Source organism: Chelonus insularis, unplaced genomic scaffold (genome assembly GCF_013357705.1).
Source record: "Chelonus insularis isolate UGA/USDA-ARS -01 unplaced genomic scaffold, ASM1335770v1 scaffold_362_pilon, whole genome shotgun sequence".
NCBI lineage: Eukaryota > Metazoa > Arthropoda > Insecta > Hymenoptera > Braconidae > Chelonus > Chelonus insularis.
In genome coordinates this window covers 895653-911669 of record NW_023276793.1, presented here as the reverse complement: position 1 = coordinate 911669, position 16017 = coordinate 895653, and the positions used below count along the sequence as shown (strand labels likewise).

The 16017-nt window shown below is 29.2% G+C and overlaps 4 protein-coding genes across 6 annotated transcripts; 3 read left to right on the top strand and 1 right to left on the bottom strand.

Annotated features, from left to right (window-relative positions):
- The first annotated feature begins 109 nt into the window (after positions 1 to 109).
- On the top strand, positions 110 to 6843 carry Mcr (macroglobulin complement-related). Of its 2 annotated transcripts, none has more exons than XM_035094137.1 (5): positions 110 to 327; positions 1568 to 1745; positions 1829 to 5852; positions 5923 to 6116; positions 6342 to 6843. In XM_035094137.1, exons 2-5 carry the CDS (start codon positions 1579 to 1581, stop codon positions 6823 to 6825), a joined length of 4869 nt encoding a protein of 1622 aa, XP_034950028.1. In that variant the 5' UTR covers positions 110 to 327; positions 1568 to 1578; the 3' UTR covers positions 6826 to 6843. The 2 variants fall into 2 exon arrangements, with proteins under 2 accessions (XP_034950028.1, XP_034950029.1); XM_035094138.1 differs by having other exon boundaries at positions 111 to 247.
- Positions 6844 to 7730: 887 nt separating this feature from the next.
- LOC118073568 (uncharacterized) lies at positions 7731 to 10841 on the bottom strand. Of its 2 annotated transcripts, XM_035094141.1 has the most exons (4): positions 10603 to 10840; positions 9841 to 10157; positions 8985 to 9243; positions 7732 to 8903 (listed from the first exon to the last, which is right to left on the bottom strand). In XM_035094141.1, exons 3-4 carry the CDS (start codon positions 9217 to 9219, stop codon positions 7792 to 7794), a joined length of 1347 nt encoding a protein of 448 aa, XP_034950032.1. In that variant the 5' UTR covers positions 9220 to 9243; positions 9841 to 10157; positions 10603 to 10840; the 3' UTR covers positions 7732 to 7791. The 2 variants fall into 2 exon arrangements, with proteins under 2 accessions (XP_034950033.1, XP_034950032.1); XM_035094142.1 differs by lacking the exon at positions 9841 to 10157 and having other exon boundaries at positions 7731 to 8903; positions 10603 to 10841.
- Positions 10277 to 13924, top strand: LOC118073567 (uncharacterized). Its single transcript, NM_001414572.1, has one exon. The coding sequence runs from the start codon at positions 10381 to 10383 to the stop codon at positions 13867 to 13869; it is 3489 nt and encodes a 1162-aa protein (NP_001401501.1). The 5' UTR covers positions 10277 to 10380; the 3' UTR covers positions 13870 to 13924.
- A 452-nt stretch (positions 13925 to 14376) lies between these two features.
- LOC118073682 (uncharacterized) lies at positions 14377 to 15969 on the top strand. Its single transcript, NM_001409521.1, has one exon. The coding sequence runs from the start codon at positions 14838 to 14840 to the stop codon at positions 15936 to 15938; it is 1101 nt and encodes a 366-aa protein (NP_001396450.1). The 5' UTR covers positions 14377 to 14837; the 3' UTR covers positions 15939 to 15969.
- The last annotated feature ends 48 nt before the right edge of the window (positions 15970 to 16017 follow it).

The following is a 16017-nucleotide window of genomic DNA, read 5'->3' as shown; positions in this document are numbered from 1 at the left end:
ATAACGATTGATGGTAGAATTATTCCTTATCATGTCCGGAATAACTCAACAGGGAGCGCACTATGTAAATATTACATTTTTCATATGGGTGTGCTAGTTGTCACTTAGTAGTTGTTTGGAGTGGATGGGTGTAGTTCTTATAATCATTGTTGAATGTTTTTACTAAAATTTTAATTATATTAGACATTTTTTGTCTAATAAATATATTTATTTTAATGGTGGAAAAGTTTTATAAAATTGAAATTAAGTAAGTAGTAAAAAAGTTTTAGATTGTATCTAAAACTTGGAGTAGCGTCGGCTTACGTTGTTCATTTGTTCAAGCTACAGGTAATTTTGGGCGTTAACCGTTCTCCACTGTGAAACTATAAACAATCATTATATGTAGTGAAATATTTAATTTAATTGATTGTAATAATAATATATAGTAACATATAACTACGTTAAAAATAATAAAAAATTAAGAATTCCTACAAAGAATTTAGTTATCAAGGGTGTGTCTTAATATTCGGAATTTGTATTCACTGTAACATTGACAAAATGAGTCACTTATGAGCGCGTGTACTATAAAACATTTTGCCACGTTAAAGTTTGTCATGTATATTATATATAATATTTAGTTATGAAAAATTAATTATTTATTAGAATAATCAAATTAAATATTCCTATTTAAATACTTATATGAATAAAATAAATCAAGTTCATTATTTGATTCAATTTATATAAGCAACAGTTGGTGTTTTCTATGAAATAATTATAAATAATTTGCATCCAAACCTCAATCAATTGCTTTGATTAAATTCCATAATATTTGATCAGCTACAAGGTATTACAATAGTTATGGTGTACACCTTTGTACAACCGAATAATATAGATATATATTTTATTATAGAAACAATTCACGACTTGAGTTGTTTATGAATTATTTTTTTCAATTTATAAGTTACAAAAAATTTCAATCATACGAGTCATAGTTAATGAAGGGTTTATAATAAATAAAAAGCATTGATGACGTTCGGAGTACATATGTCGTTCATAGCATGAGTCTGCAACTATAAATGACACCTTTATAAAATGTTGACGAATACTTTAATTGAGATAGTTATTTTTTATTATTAGATAATTGATAATTTTGTTAAACCTCTAGTGAAAAGTTTATATTAAACATTTTTAATTATATACTAATTAATAAGTTAATTTGTTATACGGTATAAAGACTTTATACTTTATTTGAAACCAGGATTGATGATAATTTACCTTTTTTGTTTGTTCACACTACTAGTAATTTCGAGCGCTAATTCTCATCCGCGTAAAACTATTAACAATCATTGCGTGGAAAGAAATATTAAAACCAACAAATGTCAATTCTCAAACTATGTGTTCGTCACCTTCCCGTTTTTCTCTAGTGGTAATTCTACCTAGGATTCGAGTTGGCCTACTTTCTTTCTTGAACATCTAATCTTTTAATTTTTAAGCAATTCTAATGCTGATTTGATTTATGTTTCATTTTTGAATAATTGAATTAATTGATCAGTTGCTAAAATTTATTATTAAAATAAATTTTTTGCAGATAAATTAAAAATGTGGTATCTATTACTGGGGTGGTTACTAACCACAGCTAATTGTCAACAACCTCAAGATGACACTTCGGAAAATGTACCATGGAATCGTTATGATGATCAAAATCAAAATCTTTATCCGTCCTATCGAAATCCTTCCGGAAATGATAATATAATTCTAAAAGAAGCGTAAGTTAAAAACTTAATTCTTACTAATTATCAACAATTTTACTTAATTTTAATTTACTGAATCTAATTTTTATCACATACAGAACATATTTTATTGTGGCTTCGAAAATGTGCCGCCCAGGACAAGTGTATCGTATAGCTGTGAATGTTTTACGAAGCAATTTACCAATAACAGTCCGAGCATCTATTCAACGTAATGGTGTAGAAATGGCAGCAGATGATAAAGATATTAAGGAAGGAGTTCCAGAAAATTTAATGCTTAAAATGCCTCCTACTTCAATTCATGGTGAATATAAACTACGTGTCGAAGGTCTTTATAATGGCTTAACTGGTGGACAAGCTTTTTATAATGAAACGAAACTTATGTTTTCACAAAAATCTATGTCTATTTTCATCCAAATGGATAAACCAGTATATATGCAAGGTCAAAAAGTTCGATTTAGAGCAATACCAATAAATACAGAATTAAAAGCTTTTAATAATCCAGTTGATATATTCATGATGGATCCATATCGAAGAATTATGAGACGTTGGTTGAGTAGACAAAGTAATCTTGGAACAGTTTCTTTGTCATATCAACTATCAGATCAGCCGGTTTTCGGTGATTGGATAATTCAAGTTGTTGCACAAAGTCAAATAGAAGAAAAAACGTTTACTGTTGAAGAATATTATCAAACGCGATTTGAAGTTAATGTGACCATGCCTGCCTTTTTTTTCGATAAAGATCCGTATATTCACGGAATGGTTCAAGCAAATTACACATCTGGTGCTCCTGTAAGAGGTAATTTAACTTTAAAAGCCAGAATTACACCACTGAGTAACTATCGAATTATAAATACTCAGCCTGTAGAACGTTACTTTAATTTTAATGAATATTATCCATCATGGTTCAAAAATCCTGAAGTTTACCAAGATTATCCGGTTCTCAGAATGTTCAATGGTACTTATCAATTTCAATATCCAATGCATGAACTACTGACATATGCGTCTATTTCTGAAGGTTTAGAAGTTCAAATTATTGCCACTGTGGGTGAAAGTTTTTTGAACGAAGTAATTGTTGGTTATTCTACTGCTAGAATATTTAATTCTACTGTTCGTATACACTTTTCTGGAGGTTCACCACAAATATTCAAACCTGCTATGCCTTATACATTTAATATTGTAGCTTCTTATCATGATGGATCATCTTTAAATCCATCAAAGTTATGGAGTCCCCAAATGTCAGTACGTGCAGAGATAGACTCAAAAAATGGAGGTCGTAAAACCCTAGATACTCAATACTTGAGACCTTCCGCGGATTCAGCAATCTGGACAATGAAACTTGATTTAAGACAACAATTGAATCTGATAGATAACAGCAAACGTAGTCAACAAGTGTTAAACGATATTACATCTGTTAGATTATATGCTACTTTTGTCGACGGTGAAGGAGAAAGTGCTAGAGCTGAACTTCTTCTTTTGGCCCATGATTCACCAGGTAATAAACACATCAAAATCACTACGTCTTCAAAACATCCTAAAGTTGGTGAATATTTAGTACTCCATGTTCAAACGAACTATTATATTGAAACTTTTAATTATATTATCATGTCAAAAGGAATTATTCTTCTTAGTGGTCAAGATATCATGGAATCAGATATTAGAACATTTTCTATTCCTTTAAGCCCGGATATGGCACCCGTTGCAACTGCTGTTGTCTATCATGTTGGTAAATACGGCGAAGTAATTGCTGACTCATTAACAATACCAATTAATGGTATTTCTGGTAATAATTTCACTATTTATATTAATAATAGAAAAGCAAGAACCGGAGAAAAAGTTGAAGTTGCAATTTACGGTGAACCTGGTGCGTATGTAGCTCTTTCAGGGGTTGATCGAGCTTTTTATTCTATGCAAGCAGGTAATGAAATTAGTTATGCTAATGTTATTTCGCGAATGGCGGATTTTGGTGAAGAAACCAATGGTACACATACTCATTCTTGGTTCCACCATAGTGGTGATCCAGATCATGCAGTTTTCTTTCCGTCATCAACTCTTGGTATTGATGTTAATAGAACTTTTGAATATATTGGATTAGTAGTGTTTACTGATGCTTTCATTTATCGAAGATCTGATTTCTGTAATAGGAGTTTGGGTCTTGATGAATGTTTAAATGGAAAGTGTTATAGGCTGGAAAAGAAGTGCGATAATGTTGTAGATTGTGAAGATGGAAGTGATGAAGCAAGATGTGTAACTCGTAATGAAACTGATTTAGCACTCTTCCGTAAGAATCGATTTAACCGAATCCAAAGACAATATGAAAATGTCTGGTTATGGAAAGATGTTAATATTGGACCTCACGGCAGATTTATTTTTGATATTGAGGTACCTCGTCGACCTGTCCATTGGATGGTTACAGCATTTAGTATGAGTCCAAGTCGAGGTTTCGGAATGTTGCGGAAAGCAATTGAATATACTGGAGTTTTACCATTTTTCATTAACGTTGAAATGCCAACAGAAAGTCGTCAAGGTGAACAAATTGGTATTCGTGTCTCTGTTTTCAATTATTTAAAATACAATATTGAAGCTACTGTAGTGCTAGCAGATTCTCCTGATTATAAATTCGTTCATGTTGAAGAAAATGGGTATGTTAATTCATACAGTCCGAGAACATCTTTTGGAGAACATCAATTTTTCATTTGGATTCCTGCTCAAGATGCAGCAATTGTATATTTACCAATAGTTCCTGTAAGATTGGGTGATATCAAAATTACAATTTATGCCCAGACAATTATTGGAAGAGATAAAGTAGAACGAACTCTTCATGTTGAAGCCGATGGGCTTCCGCAATATCGCCATCAGTCTATATTATTAGATTTAAGTACAAGGAGTTTATTCCACCATTATATGCATGTAAACATTACTGATACACCTATTGTAAAATATGCTGAAGATCGTCTATACATCTTTGGCTCTAATAGAGCTACAATAAGTGTAGTAGGTGATGTTTTAGGGCCTATCTATCCCACAATGCCAGTAAATGCAACAAGTTTATTACATTTACCAATGGATTGTGCGGAACAAAATATGTTTAGTTTCGCTGCAAATATGTATGCTACGATGTACATGCGTTTAATCAATCAACGAAATCTTACTCAAGAGAAAGAAAGTTTTGAATTTATGAATATTGGTTATCAACGACAGCTATCATTTATGACTTTGAATGGATCTTTTAGTTTATTTAGAAGTGATTGGAACCAATCAGCATCTAGTGTGTGGCTAACAGCATTTTGTGCTCGAATATTTCAAGAGGCTAGTTTTTATGAATGGGAAAATTATTTATACATTGACCCTAAAGTAATTTCCAAGGCTGTAGAATGGGTTTTAGCACATCAAACCGAATACGGAGCTTTTTATGAAGTTACGTGGTTACCTGACAGAAAAATGAATAACACGAAATTCGATGAATATGATTATGTCCGTTACAGAAATATTAGTCTTACAGCTCATGTATTAATAACATTGGAAACGGTTAAAGATCTTACAGGAGAGCTTGGTACTCAAGTTGCATTAAGTGCATCAAAAGCAGTTAAATGGCTAGAAATAAATCTGAAACTTTTGGAAACACAAGGAACACCATATGAATGTGCTATTGTTGCTTATGCCCTTTTACTTGCTAAATCTTCAGCTGCTGAACAAGCTTTTAATATTCTTGCTACATTTGCCAAGAGAGAAGGAGAATTTATATATTGGGGTCGTCAAGATGTTCCTTTGCCACCTGTGAAAATGGAAAATCAAAAGCCGTATTCTTTACCGCGTTTGCCTTACGAATATGACTGTGAAAATGTTGAAACAACAGCTTATGCTCTGCTTGTTTATGTTGCTCGTCAAGAATCTAATCTTGAGGGCATAGTTAAATGGTTAAATTCACAGAGACTCACTGATGGAGGTTGGGCATCTACTCAAGATACTGTGTGGGCGATGAAAGCTCTCATGGAATATACAGTTAAATCAAGAATTCGTGACGTTAGTAAGCTTTCTGTTGCTGTCGAATCAACTGCATTAGGTGGAAGACGTCATACGTTCAATGTGAATGATCGTAATTTGGTTAAGCTTCAAACTCTTGAGGTATATATTTTTAATATTTATTTTAAATTACTATTCGAATTATTTCTTTATATTTTTCTTTTTTTTACAGATACCCGAAGCTTGGGGAACCGTTAAAATTGAGGCTACTGGGAATGGTTATGCAATTCTTCAAATGTCGGTGCAATATAATGTCGATTTACCAAAATTCCAGACTCAACCTCCAGTTAGAGCTTTTGACTTAAATGTTAAACATCATCCTTACGGAAGAAATCAGTCTCATATTACTTACAGAAGTTGTCAAAGGTAATATTTTTTTTATTAAAAAGAATATGAATTGATTTGATTTTTAGTACATACTGAAAACTTTCAGTATTTCTATAATTGTTCTTCTTTTGACCGTTAGCGAATCATTGTACTACTTTCGTTGGAACATAAAGTCTTTACTTACTTTAAATAGCATTTTCTTGATCACTACATATTTTTAAATTAATATTCTTACATTGTTAATGGATATTAAATTTTTCATAGGTGGACTAACACAAATGAATCCGTCCGGTCTGGAATGGCTGTATTAGATGTTACAATACCAACAGGTTATATTATTCAACAACAAAATTTGGATAGATATACTCGTTCTGGAATAGTGCGAAATTTACAACGAGCCAAATATCAAGAACGAAAAGTTTTATTTTATTTTGACTATTTAGATAGTGAAGAGACGTGTGTTAATTTTACTGTTGAACGCTGGTACCCTGTAGCTAATATGTCGAGGTTTTTAGCAGTTAGAGTATATGATTATTATGCTCCTGAACGATTTAATGAAACAATTTTCGATTCATTATCAACATATCTTTTAAGTATTTGTGAAGTTTGTGGTAGTTCGCAATGTCCATATTGCCCAATATATAATGCGGCTACACTTCTCTCTTCACCAACATCAACAATACTTATTGTTTCAGTATTTTTAGTGACTTTAAGATATGTCAAAACACAAGAATTCAGTATAGGATAATGTTTAAAATAAACAGAATAAATTAAAAAAATTAAATGTTAAGAGTACAAAGTTTTGAGGGTCGAAAATTGTAACATACTGTGATGACGAGTTTAAAAATTCTCCTAGAATTGAAGATGCCTTGTAAAGAGTAACATTTACTCGAATGTATTTTGTAATTGTAAATGTTATTACAAAAAACCGAAAACCGTATGTTTAAAGCATACGTTAAAACCTTCGTATCTTTAGTAACTTTCATACAAAGTTATATACAATGTTATATTCGCAGTTGAAATTATTTTCGATAGAATTATAATATAAGACAAAATTTATAGAGTAACTGTGTTCATTTTTATGTTAATATTTAATTATTTTAATGTAACATGTATAATACGTTAAACTGTATAGCGAAAGAAAATTATCTATATGATTAACTACAGAATACAGTTAAGAAACTTCGACTTTTAATATGATTCCGTCCAATAATCATGACTATTTTTAATTGATTTTTATAATTTTTGTATAAATAAAGAGAATTTAAAGTTAATAATATCCATTTTGTTATTTCATCGAATACTAGAAACAATTTGTTACAATAAATACATTAATGTTATTAAATGCTAGTAATTGGTTTTAAAGAAGATAAATCAATCGAAAATTTTTGAAATTATCCTCTCCTATATTATAATTTAAAATAAGTAATAAATAAGTATAGATAATATTTCAATTACATAAACTAAATAATTATTTACTCAATTCATTAAAATGAGATTCTATAGCAATAAATAATAGTACTATCAGAAAATAAATGATTGATGATTGATTTTAGAAATGACTGAATCTTTTATTTTTAATCATATTTATTAATACAATATCTTGTAAAAATGAATTAATTTTTTATAATCATAAATTTTATCTTCAAAAATTATATATTGTTGAAAATTAAGTTGTTTTCATTATTATTAAAAGGAATAAAAAAAATAATGTTCACAATTGATCTACTATAACATAATCATGTTCAACATTTTTTGCTTGGAGTTTCGGTTTCTCTAAATTATCATGAAGCATTATGGATGTATTATCACGTGGTAACTTTGTTGTTAGAGGAGTACGTCGGCCCTTTTTTTCATATTTATGAAAAGTTTCGAAAAAGGTTCCCAAACCAAAACCACAAGTTTTTATATAAATATAAGTTGGTCGTCGAGCTAATACATCTAATTCGGATTCATGAATTTCAGTGACTTTAATAATTTCCTGACAATGTTCAATACGATATGGTTTATATAATTCTAAACGTTCTGCCCAACTTTTATCTTCCAAATTTTCCTTATGTAATTCTATCACGTCAAATACAAAATTACACATACCTTTTACAAAAACAATAATAGTATAATTTTTTCCCTTCTTAGCTATTAATTGAACTGCTTCATCACTTTCATAATAATGAATACTTTTGGTATTTCTTTTGTACATATGAAATTTAGAAATATACAATGATTTTAAATTGCTATTGATATTGAAGGATAATGGAAATTTACGATAAATGACACGTTCAATATCTAATCTTAAAATATCAAAAAGTTGCATATAGTCTTTATCCATAATCATTTGTCTCAATCGCATTTCATAAACTAATTGTTCATGGCGTAAACGACTACATTTAGTCACATATGGAATTAAATGTTCTCGTAAAATTGAACAACATGATTTAGCATAATCATCATTTTGAATGTACATAAATAAAACTGTGATCAATGCACAAGGTGAAATTTCAAAAATAAGTCTGAATAAAAAATTCATAGCAATAGTAGAATGACTCATCACTTGACGCATATCTTCTGATACCTTTTTCCGACGACTTATAAAGAAAAATTTGTTGCCGAATGAGTGATATAAATTAAATAATTGATCTATTAAAGGCACAGATATTTTTTTCAATAGCAAAAAATCAATGGTTCCATTTTCCATGATTAACTCGGTATTTTTGTAAGCTACATCTGATGATCGATAAATGTAACTAATAAGTTTTAATGTTTTGATTATTAGTTGTCTGTAACTGATACCACTGGCCATCAGAAGTTGTTCATCATCGTTATCATCTGTAACGAATCGTTATTTCATATAAATTAAATTAATTTATTTAAAATAGCATGGATTTGTAGAATACAAAGGAAACAAACCTTTTTCAGTGATATCATTGTCATTCAAATTTTTTCTCATTTCTTCATCATTGGATGCAATCTTGAGACCAATCATAGCATTTGATGTTGCAATTTTCTTCTTTTTCTGCTGTCTTTTGCCTTTTCTTAATCTTTGTGCTACATTTTTTAACTTCAGCACTAGTTCATTGATGAATCGATGAATAGTCGGTAGTATGTGCATATTAAATCGTTGATTATCGAACATTTCGTCCATTTTTGAGCTAATCTTAGTATATATCTATAATTAAAACAATTGAGAACAACGTTGAAAAATGTCGAGCTTTGACTGTGACAATTAATCGTTTTGATAACAACTTAATTGTTACCATGAGAATAAAATGACATTATTCATAATAACATTGTCGTATCTTAAAGATGTATCTAAATTCTAGAATTAATTATTTAAAATTACCACAAAAAATAATAAATGTTTTAATATATATTAAAAAAAAAAACAATTAAAAATAATAATAATAATTTACGTAAATATTCGATAGGATATATTTTAATTTTTTTTATATTTATTTTGTAGTTTTTTTTTAAACTTTTCAGATATATTGCCTTCCAAAAGTTAGTTGAAATATTCAGAAAGAAATTATCAGGTATTTTCTCTTTTTTACTTTTGGAGTATTACTACAGCACCGTGAGTTAAAATAAAAAATGAATTGTTTATGTCGAATAAAAACATAGTATTAATGATGATTTTTTTTTAAAAATAAATCATCGATTATTTCAATTAACTTTTGGAGAGTACTGTATTAGATTTGAGAAATTACTAAAATTTTATATTAATCAATTAAATTTCCCAAAAGGTATTAAATTTCTAGAAACTTACGCAGTTGTTTAAATTGTATGTTATCAATGTCACTAATTAACAAATAACTCTAGTTGTAGGTTTTCAAAAAAAATCATTTGTAATCATTTTAAATACCTTCTATTGATGAGCACTTTGTTATATTATTAGAGCTAGTTTAAGAATTACGATACGTGTTTTATTTTGTCTTATATTTTGTTTTACAATTGCTTTTTCTGTTTTATCTATGCGACCGATGATACATTGTTCAATGTATTGTCACAAAATAAAAGGCCACTTGTGTATTTTGTTACATACGTAGTATCTCGACATCACTCGATTCTTCTGAGTAATTGTCGCTAAAACAAATACTCTTTTGAATTTATTCAAAGTGTTAACATTCTTTAATTTTTTCGATCGTAAAATCAAGATCATTTTTGTTATTTGATTTGTAGTTCGAAATAAAAGATTACACAAAATTGGAAGGAATTTTTCATTTAAATATTAAATAAATTGGGAATATTATTATAAAAATTTTTAATTTAAAACTTTATAAAATATTGATGGATTTGTGATAAAAATATGGAATTCGAGAATCAAATGAATTCTGAAGAATCCAGCAATAAAACAAATAAAAGAAAGATGGAAAAGTTATATGAAATTGATGACTTTTGGTTAATTTATACATTACATTTATATAATTATCTTAACAATCGGTTTATAATTTTCAACTGTCACTGTTATCATCGATTTTACAATTCAATTGATTTTTATGAAAATATATTTATCAAAAAACAATCTTACCTGGCATGTATCATTTCCAACGAAGAAAATCGATTACGACACATGTGTTTCCCGATAATGCTTGGCTCAATGATTGATCTCCATCTAAGACCACACCATGAACTAGATCCAGATGTTTTTGGTTGTTTCATAATTAATGGTTCATTGAAAATTTTGCCAAATTTTCAAACAAATAACCTCAACTCAATGCATATATACAGCTACAAGAATGAGCGATGTGTAAGATGGGTTATTAAAACTGACAAAAGCATCTGTCATTTATACTACTCTAGTGCAAAAGAAGGTAAAGTTTTATCAGAATTTACTGATACTCCAAATCAAATAAATGCATCAGTTGATGATGATTGTTTTTTATCACTATTGGATATAAACAAAAATGAACATAGTCCAACTCGTTCGAAAAAAATATCTGCAAATATTGACAAAAATACTTGTAACAATAATTGGATTAACTTTGTTAATGAAGTAAATCCTTATAATTGTAATAATATTACTACTGACCAATATATTGATGTTTTTCAATTACTTTTGAGAGATTATCCACATATTGACGATTTAAGTAATAAAACCATCATTACTGCACCAATGATTCTTTACCGTGTGGTCACAATGACCAAACATACAAAGTTGAAACAAATTTTTGAAAGTGGAAATCTTTTCTATGTACTTTCCAAAAAAAAGCATATGACTTTAATAAAAGATTTTGCCAATATGTATCTTAATATTGAAGGCCAAAAGCATGATAAAATTCGCTTTATGCTTGATTTAACTAAAAGATCAATAAATCGACAGACAAGAAATAGTCGAGCATTGTTATTTCCTCGTGATGCTGACCGTTATATTTGTTATTTAACTTGTAAAGAAATGAAAGATGCTGGAGAAACAATTAATTTTTCTCATTATGTTACAATTACATTACCGATTAATGAAAAAATAATCCAACAAGAAGTTATAAAATCTGGTAATTATTCAACAGGTGATTTACAAATTATTATAAATGGATTTTTTACCAATTGTTATGTTGATAACACATTAGAAGCATTAGTTGAATTTAAACGTCGAATTCCAATGATAACCTTCATTCGTTTGGATAATAAATATTTATTTACCTACACTAAAGGTTATGTTTTAATTAAATATAGTAGTAAATATAAAATTTTTGTTTCACCATATGAAGCACAAAATCTCTTTCCAGACTGTTTTGATCATTATGGTCCATTTACTCGTTTTGGTAGTTTTGCAAGACAGTTGTCATCATCAATATTAAAAACGCCTGCACCAAAATGTACTGTTACTATTAATAACATTCGTGGAGCTTGTAATATCATTAATACTCGATTTAAAGCCCAAGCTTTCTTGACATCCATTGGTTATAATAGTGCCATCATTTATCAACGACGTGGTAACAAAGAAATTCTAACTCCGGGAGTAGAATACTCACGAGTAACTTTGTGTAATAATAATATTGATGTTCAGTCTTTGAACAATCAGAATGGACAAAGCAGTACTATCACAAATACCACTATTGACAACAACAAATTTTTGCCAATTGCTAGAGAAAAGCGTATCGCATTTGAGTGGTTAAAATTTGCAGAAAGATGGGATATTAAACCTAAAAACCAACAAGTAATCGATAGTTATTTTGAGAAAATAGATAACAGTATATTTAAATCAACAAAATCCGCTATACCTCAGGATAATAGTGGATTCTTTGGAGTCGTTACAAGCATGATTGATCCTAACGCTGAACAAAGTAATTATTGGTATTTAGAATTTTTGAAAAACACCTTTCCTATAAAATTTTTATGCATTGATAATCGCTATTCTATAATCATGAACAATGATAACGATGAAGTTAATTTATTTCATAATGCTTCTGTGAAAATCATTACAAATGGTGATGATTATAAAAATTTCCTTTCAAAAATTATGGAATATGATAACACTTCCATTTCATTGTATAATTATACACCAACAATCATTCAAAATGTTGATATGTCGAGTGATATAAATCCAGATGCATCATTATATGAGGTACCAAAGAAAAAACGGAAAAAAAAGAATGGACAAAGTGTCAACATGGTTTTACAGCCGCAAAGTAAATATTCAAAACCTACAAACCCTAAAAGAATGCAAAATACTTCCATGTTTAAATCATTTGAAATTATGATGAATTGTGATGAGTACTATCAATTATATACTCGAAAACTATACGGTTTATTATGTAGTGATCACTACGAAGATCGACATACAAATCAAGTGGTACTTTATTGTGCATTTGGTGATGTAGAAGGTGGATGTATTGAAGATGGTATCGTACTAGATGAAGCTTTTGTAGCAAATGCACCAAACAAATTAATATCTGTAACGTTAGCAGTCAAGTTCTCGCCATATGATTGTATCAACGATCCCGTTACTGGAGAACAGTTAACTGAATTCAAATCTCGTAAGAAAAATACAATTCGTAAAAATCGGAAAATTAAAGTTCCACAAAATGCAAGTCAACATGACAAAGATACTGATGGAAATGAATGTAATAATTCATCTGATATGTATTATCCTCCATTACATATAAAATATACTCCAATTAATAGGGAATTAGATCGAAGTTTGATCTTTGGGGTGGTTTCAAGTAACCAAAAGCTTCTTACTTTTAAAAGCAAAAATGTAAATATTATTGAAACTAATTTAAAGTCACATAATTATTATGTTATTTATTGCGTAGAATTCACTAATTATAACAAAGTTATTGAATCATATTATAATGAAGCTTCAAGTACAGTGATTATTCATTATCGATATTTACGGCCAATTGGTGTTGATATGAAATTTTGTAATAAGCATGGCCAAAAAGCAATCGTGTCTTCTGTACGTGATTTGAGTTATTACCGAGCTTGGACTCGATCAGGGAAATGCGTTCATCCTCAGATATTATATAGTATGCAAAGTTTAATTGGGAGAATGGCTGCTGGACAGGTACATGAAATGTTGGCTAATGAAGAATGTGCTTTTGGTGAAAATGGTGAAGTCGTAGCACCGATGTCATTCGTTATTCATTCAGTAGAGTCATCAGTAAAAAGTAAAATTACTTCAGCACTACGAATCGATTTAATGACTCAACAAAATGGATTTGATGCTAATATGTGCAGTAGTTTAGCTTTGATGCACACTATGCAGCATTCAGCTAATTTTACAGATAGTCATGCAAGATTGCATTACTTGAAAGAGTTGTTTAAATTGAATGGAATCAATTTTGAATTTCTCTAGAATAATTGTATGAGTTTTTAGTGAATTTAATAAAGAAATATATACTATCAAATTATTTACGTTTTTGATGAGTTAATAAATTTATTTCGTCTCAAAATTCAATCTAATTGATAAGAGTTTTATTTCAGTTAAAGTAAATTAATAATTGTACACAAAAATTTTCAACTAAATGGAAAATGAAAATTAATTAAAATTTTTTGAAAAGAATTAATGTATTAAAAAAATATATATATATATATATATATATATATATATATATATATATATATAATAAATAAGTAATAAAATTTCCATAAAATACACTCATAAAATTTTTATTACTTTTTATTGTGTATTTTGTACATTAGAGTGACAAATTTGATAAAACATGACGATTGGATAATTCTGAATATTGTATACTAAAGACAAATTTAAAAATACTTCTTAAACATTTCGATAAAAAAAACTCCATTACTAATTAAATCACAAATTTTTATTTTAAAATCATCAGAATATAATAATGACATCAGATATTGACTTTGTAGAAGGTATCATTCAACTACCTTTAAGTGTGCTAACTTTTACTGAAGAAGTAGATTTTATAATTGATACATTTATAAAAATAGACGTTGCTGCTAATCATCCAACAGCTAAATTTATTCATCCGTTACAGAAAGCTATACATTACGGTGTTTACTTGACGGTATCATATCAAACCTGTGATAAATGTACTGGTAAAGACATTAGTGAAGATGATAGTGACAATCATCATCATAAGGCACCTTTATTAGAAATCCCTCCCATCATTTATGAAAAAAATATCAAAGTTGATGAGTCATTAAACATTATGCATGATGTTTATAAAGTGCATCCTGATATGCCACTAGTCAGTATTGGTGCGACAGGTTTAGGTTTTTTGTCTACTGAAGACCAAAAAGTTGATATAAAAACTAATTCGAATATCTAAACTGAAAACACAATTTTCAACAATGGAGACTAATAAAGAGAACGAAGAAAAAGAACAGCCCATTTCATCAGAAACAACAACTTATAGAACAATGCTTAAAGAAAATGCTATGCTTGTTTCGGCATTATTTGAAGCATATCCTGAATTAAAGAATTTCGAACGTGATGTCAAAGCAATAGTTGAAACTTACTTGTTGACTTACGAAAATCGTAAAAGTTTGCCAAAAATATTAGAAATCCTCAAAGACAAATCAATCGATCCACAGACAAAAGCAGATTGGTTTATCAAAATGAAGAAATTAATTCTAACTCAAAATAATTTGAATTGTTTAGATGCTATACCCATTGGAATCATCCTGTCTATCGACATGCATAGCCACGCAGCACAAGCTGCTTTAAATGTCAAGCACACCAAAATCAGACAGGAAGAATTTAATGCAGCTGGTATCAGTACTCACGAAAAAAATTCAGATATTGAATTAAAACATCCTATGGTTCCTGAAATAGATGTAACTGTATTGCATCAAGGTGGTAAATTTTGTTGGTTTCGTATCAAGTTATCATGTGTTATTGACGTATCTCAATTAAATCTAGCATATTCTCCAGTACATTACTATTTTTATACTGATCGAATTGTTGAGCTATATTATTACCGAGAAGTTCGAAATTATAAAGATTTTTATTTGACAACAATGGCTAACTTGAATAGTTCTGAATTTGTCAGTCATATTTATTTCTTTTCTGATTGTCGATTGGTTGAGAAATTGGAATCGAAAGTGAATCAGTTTTCTAACATTTTGAAGTTTTTATACTGTTATAGAATGAACTCAGCGAGTTTCTCAATTACTAACGAAGATGATCAAGAGCATGTTTTTAAACTATTAATTCGTACAACAGTATTTTTGTACAGACGTAATTTTAATATGGGCAGTGAAGAATTAGATACACCATTTACAGCTCTTACAGGAGAAAGAGCACATATTAATGTACGTCGGTTTCTTAGTGAAGATACTGTGTATTCAGTGAATAATGCTCGAGATGGGTTGATTTTGGGTACTGGTACTCAACTAGGGGGTATTAATCCTCATGAGTTAGTATTTTTACATAATGGTCATGTAGAGTAATTATTTCAAATGTTTTTTCAGTAATATTTTGAGGACATTAATAAAATAAAGTAATGATCTGACATTAACTTCATTTTAT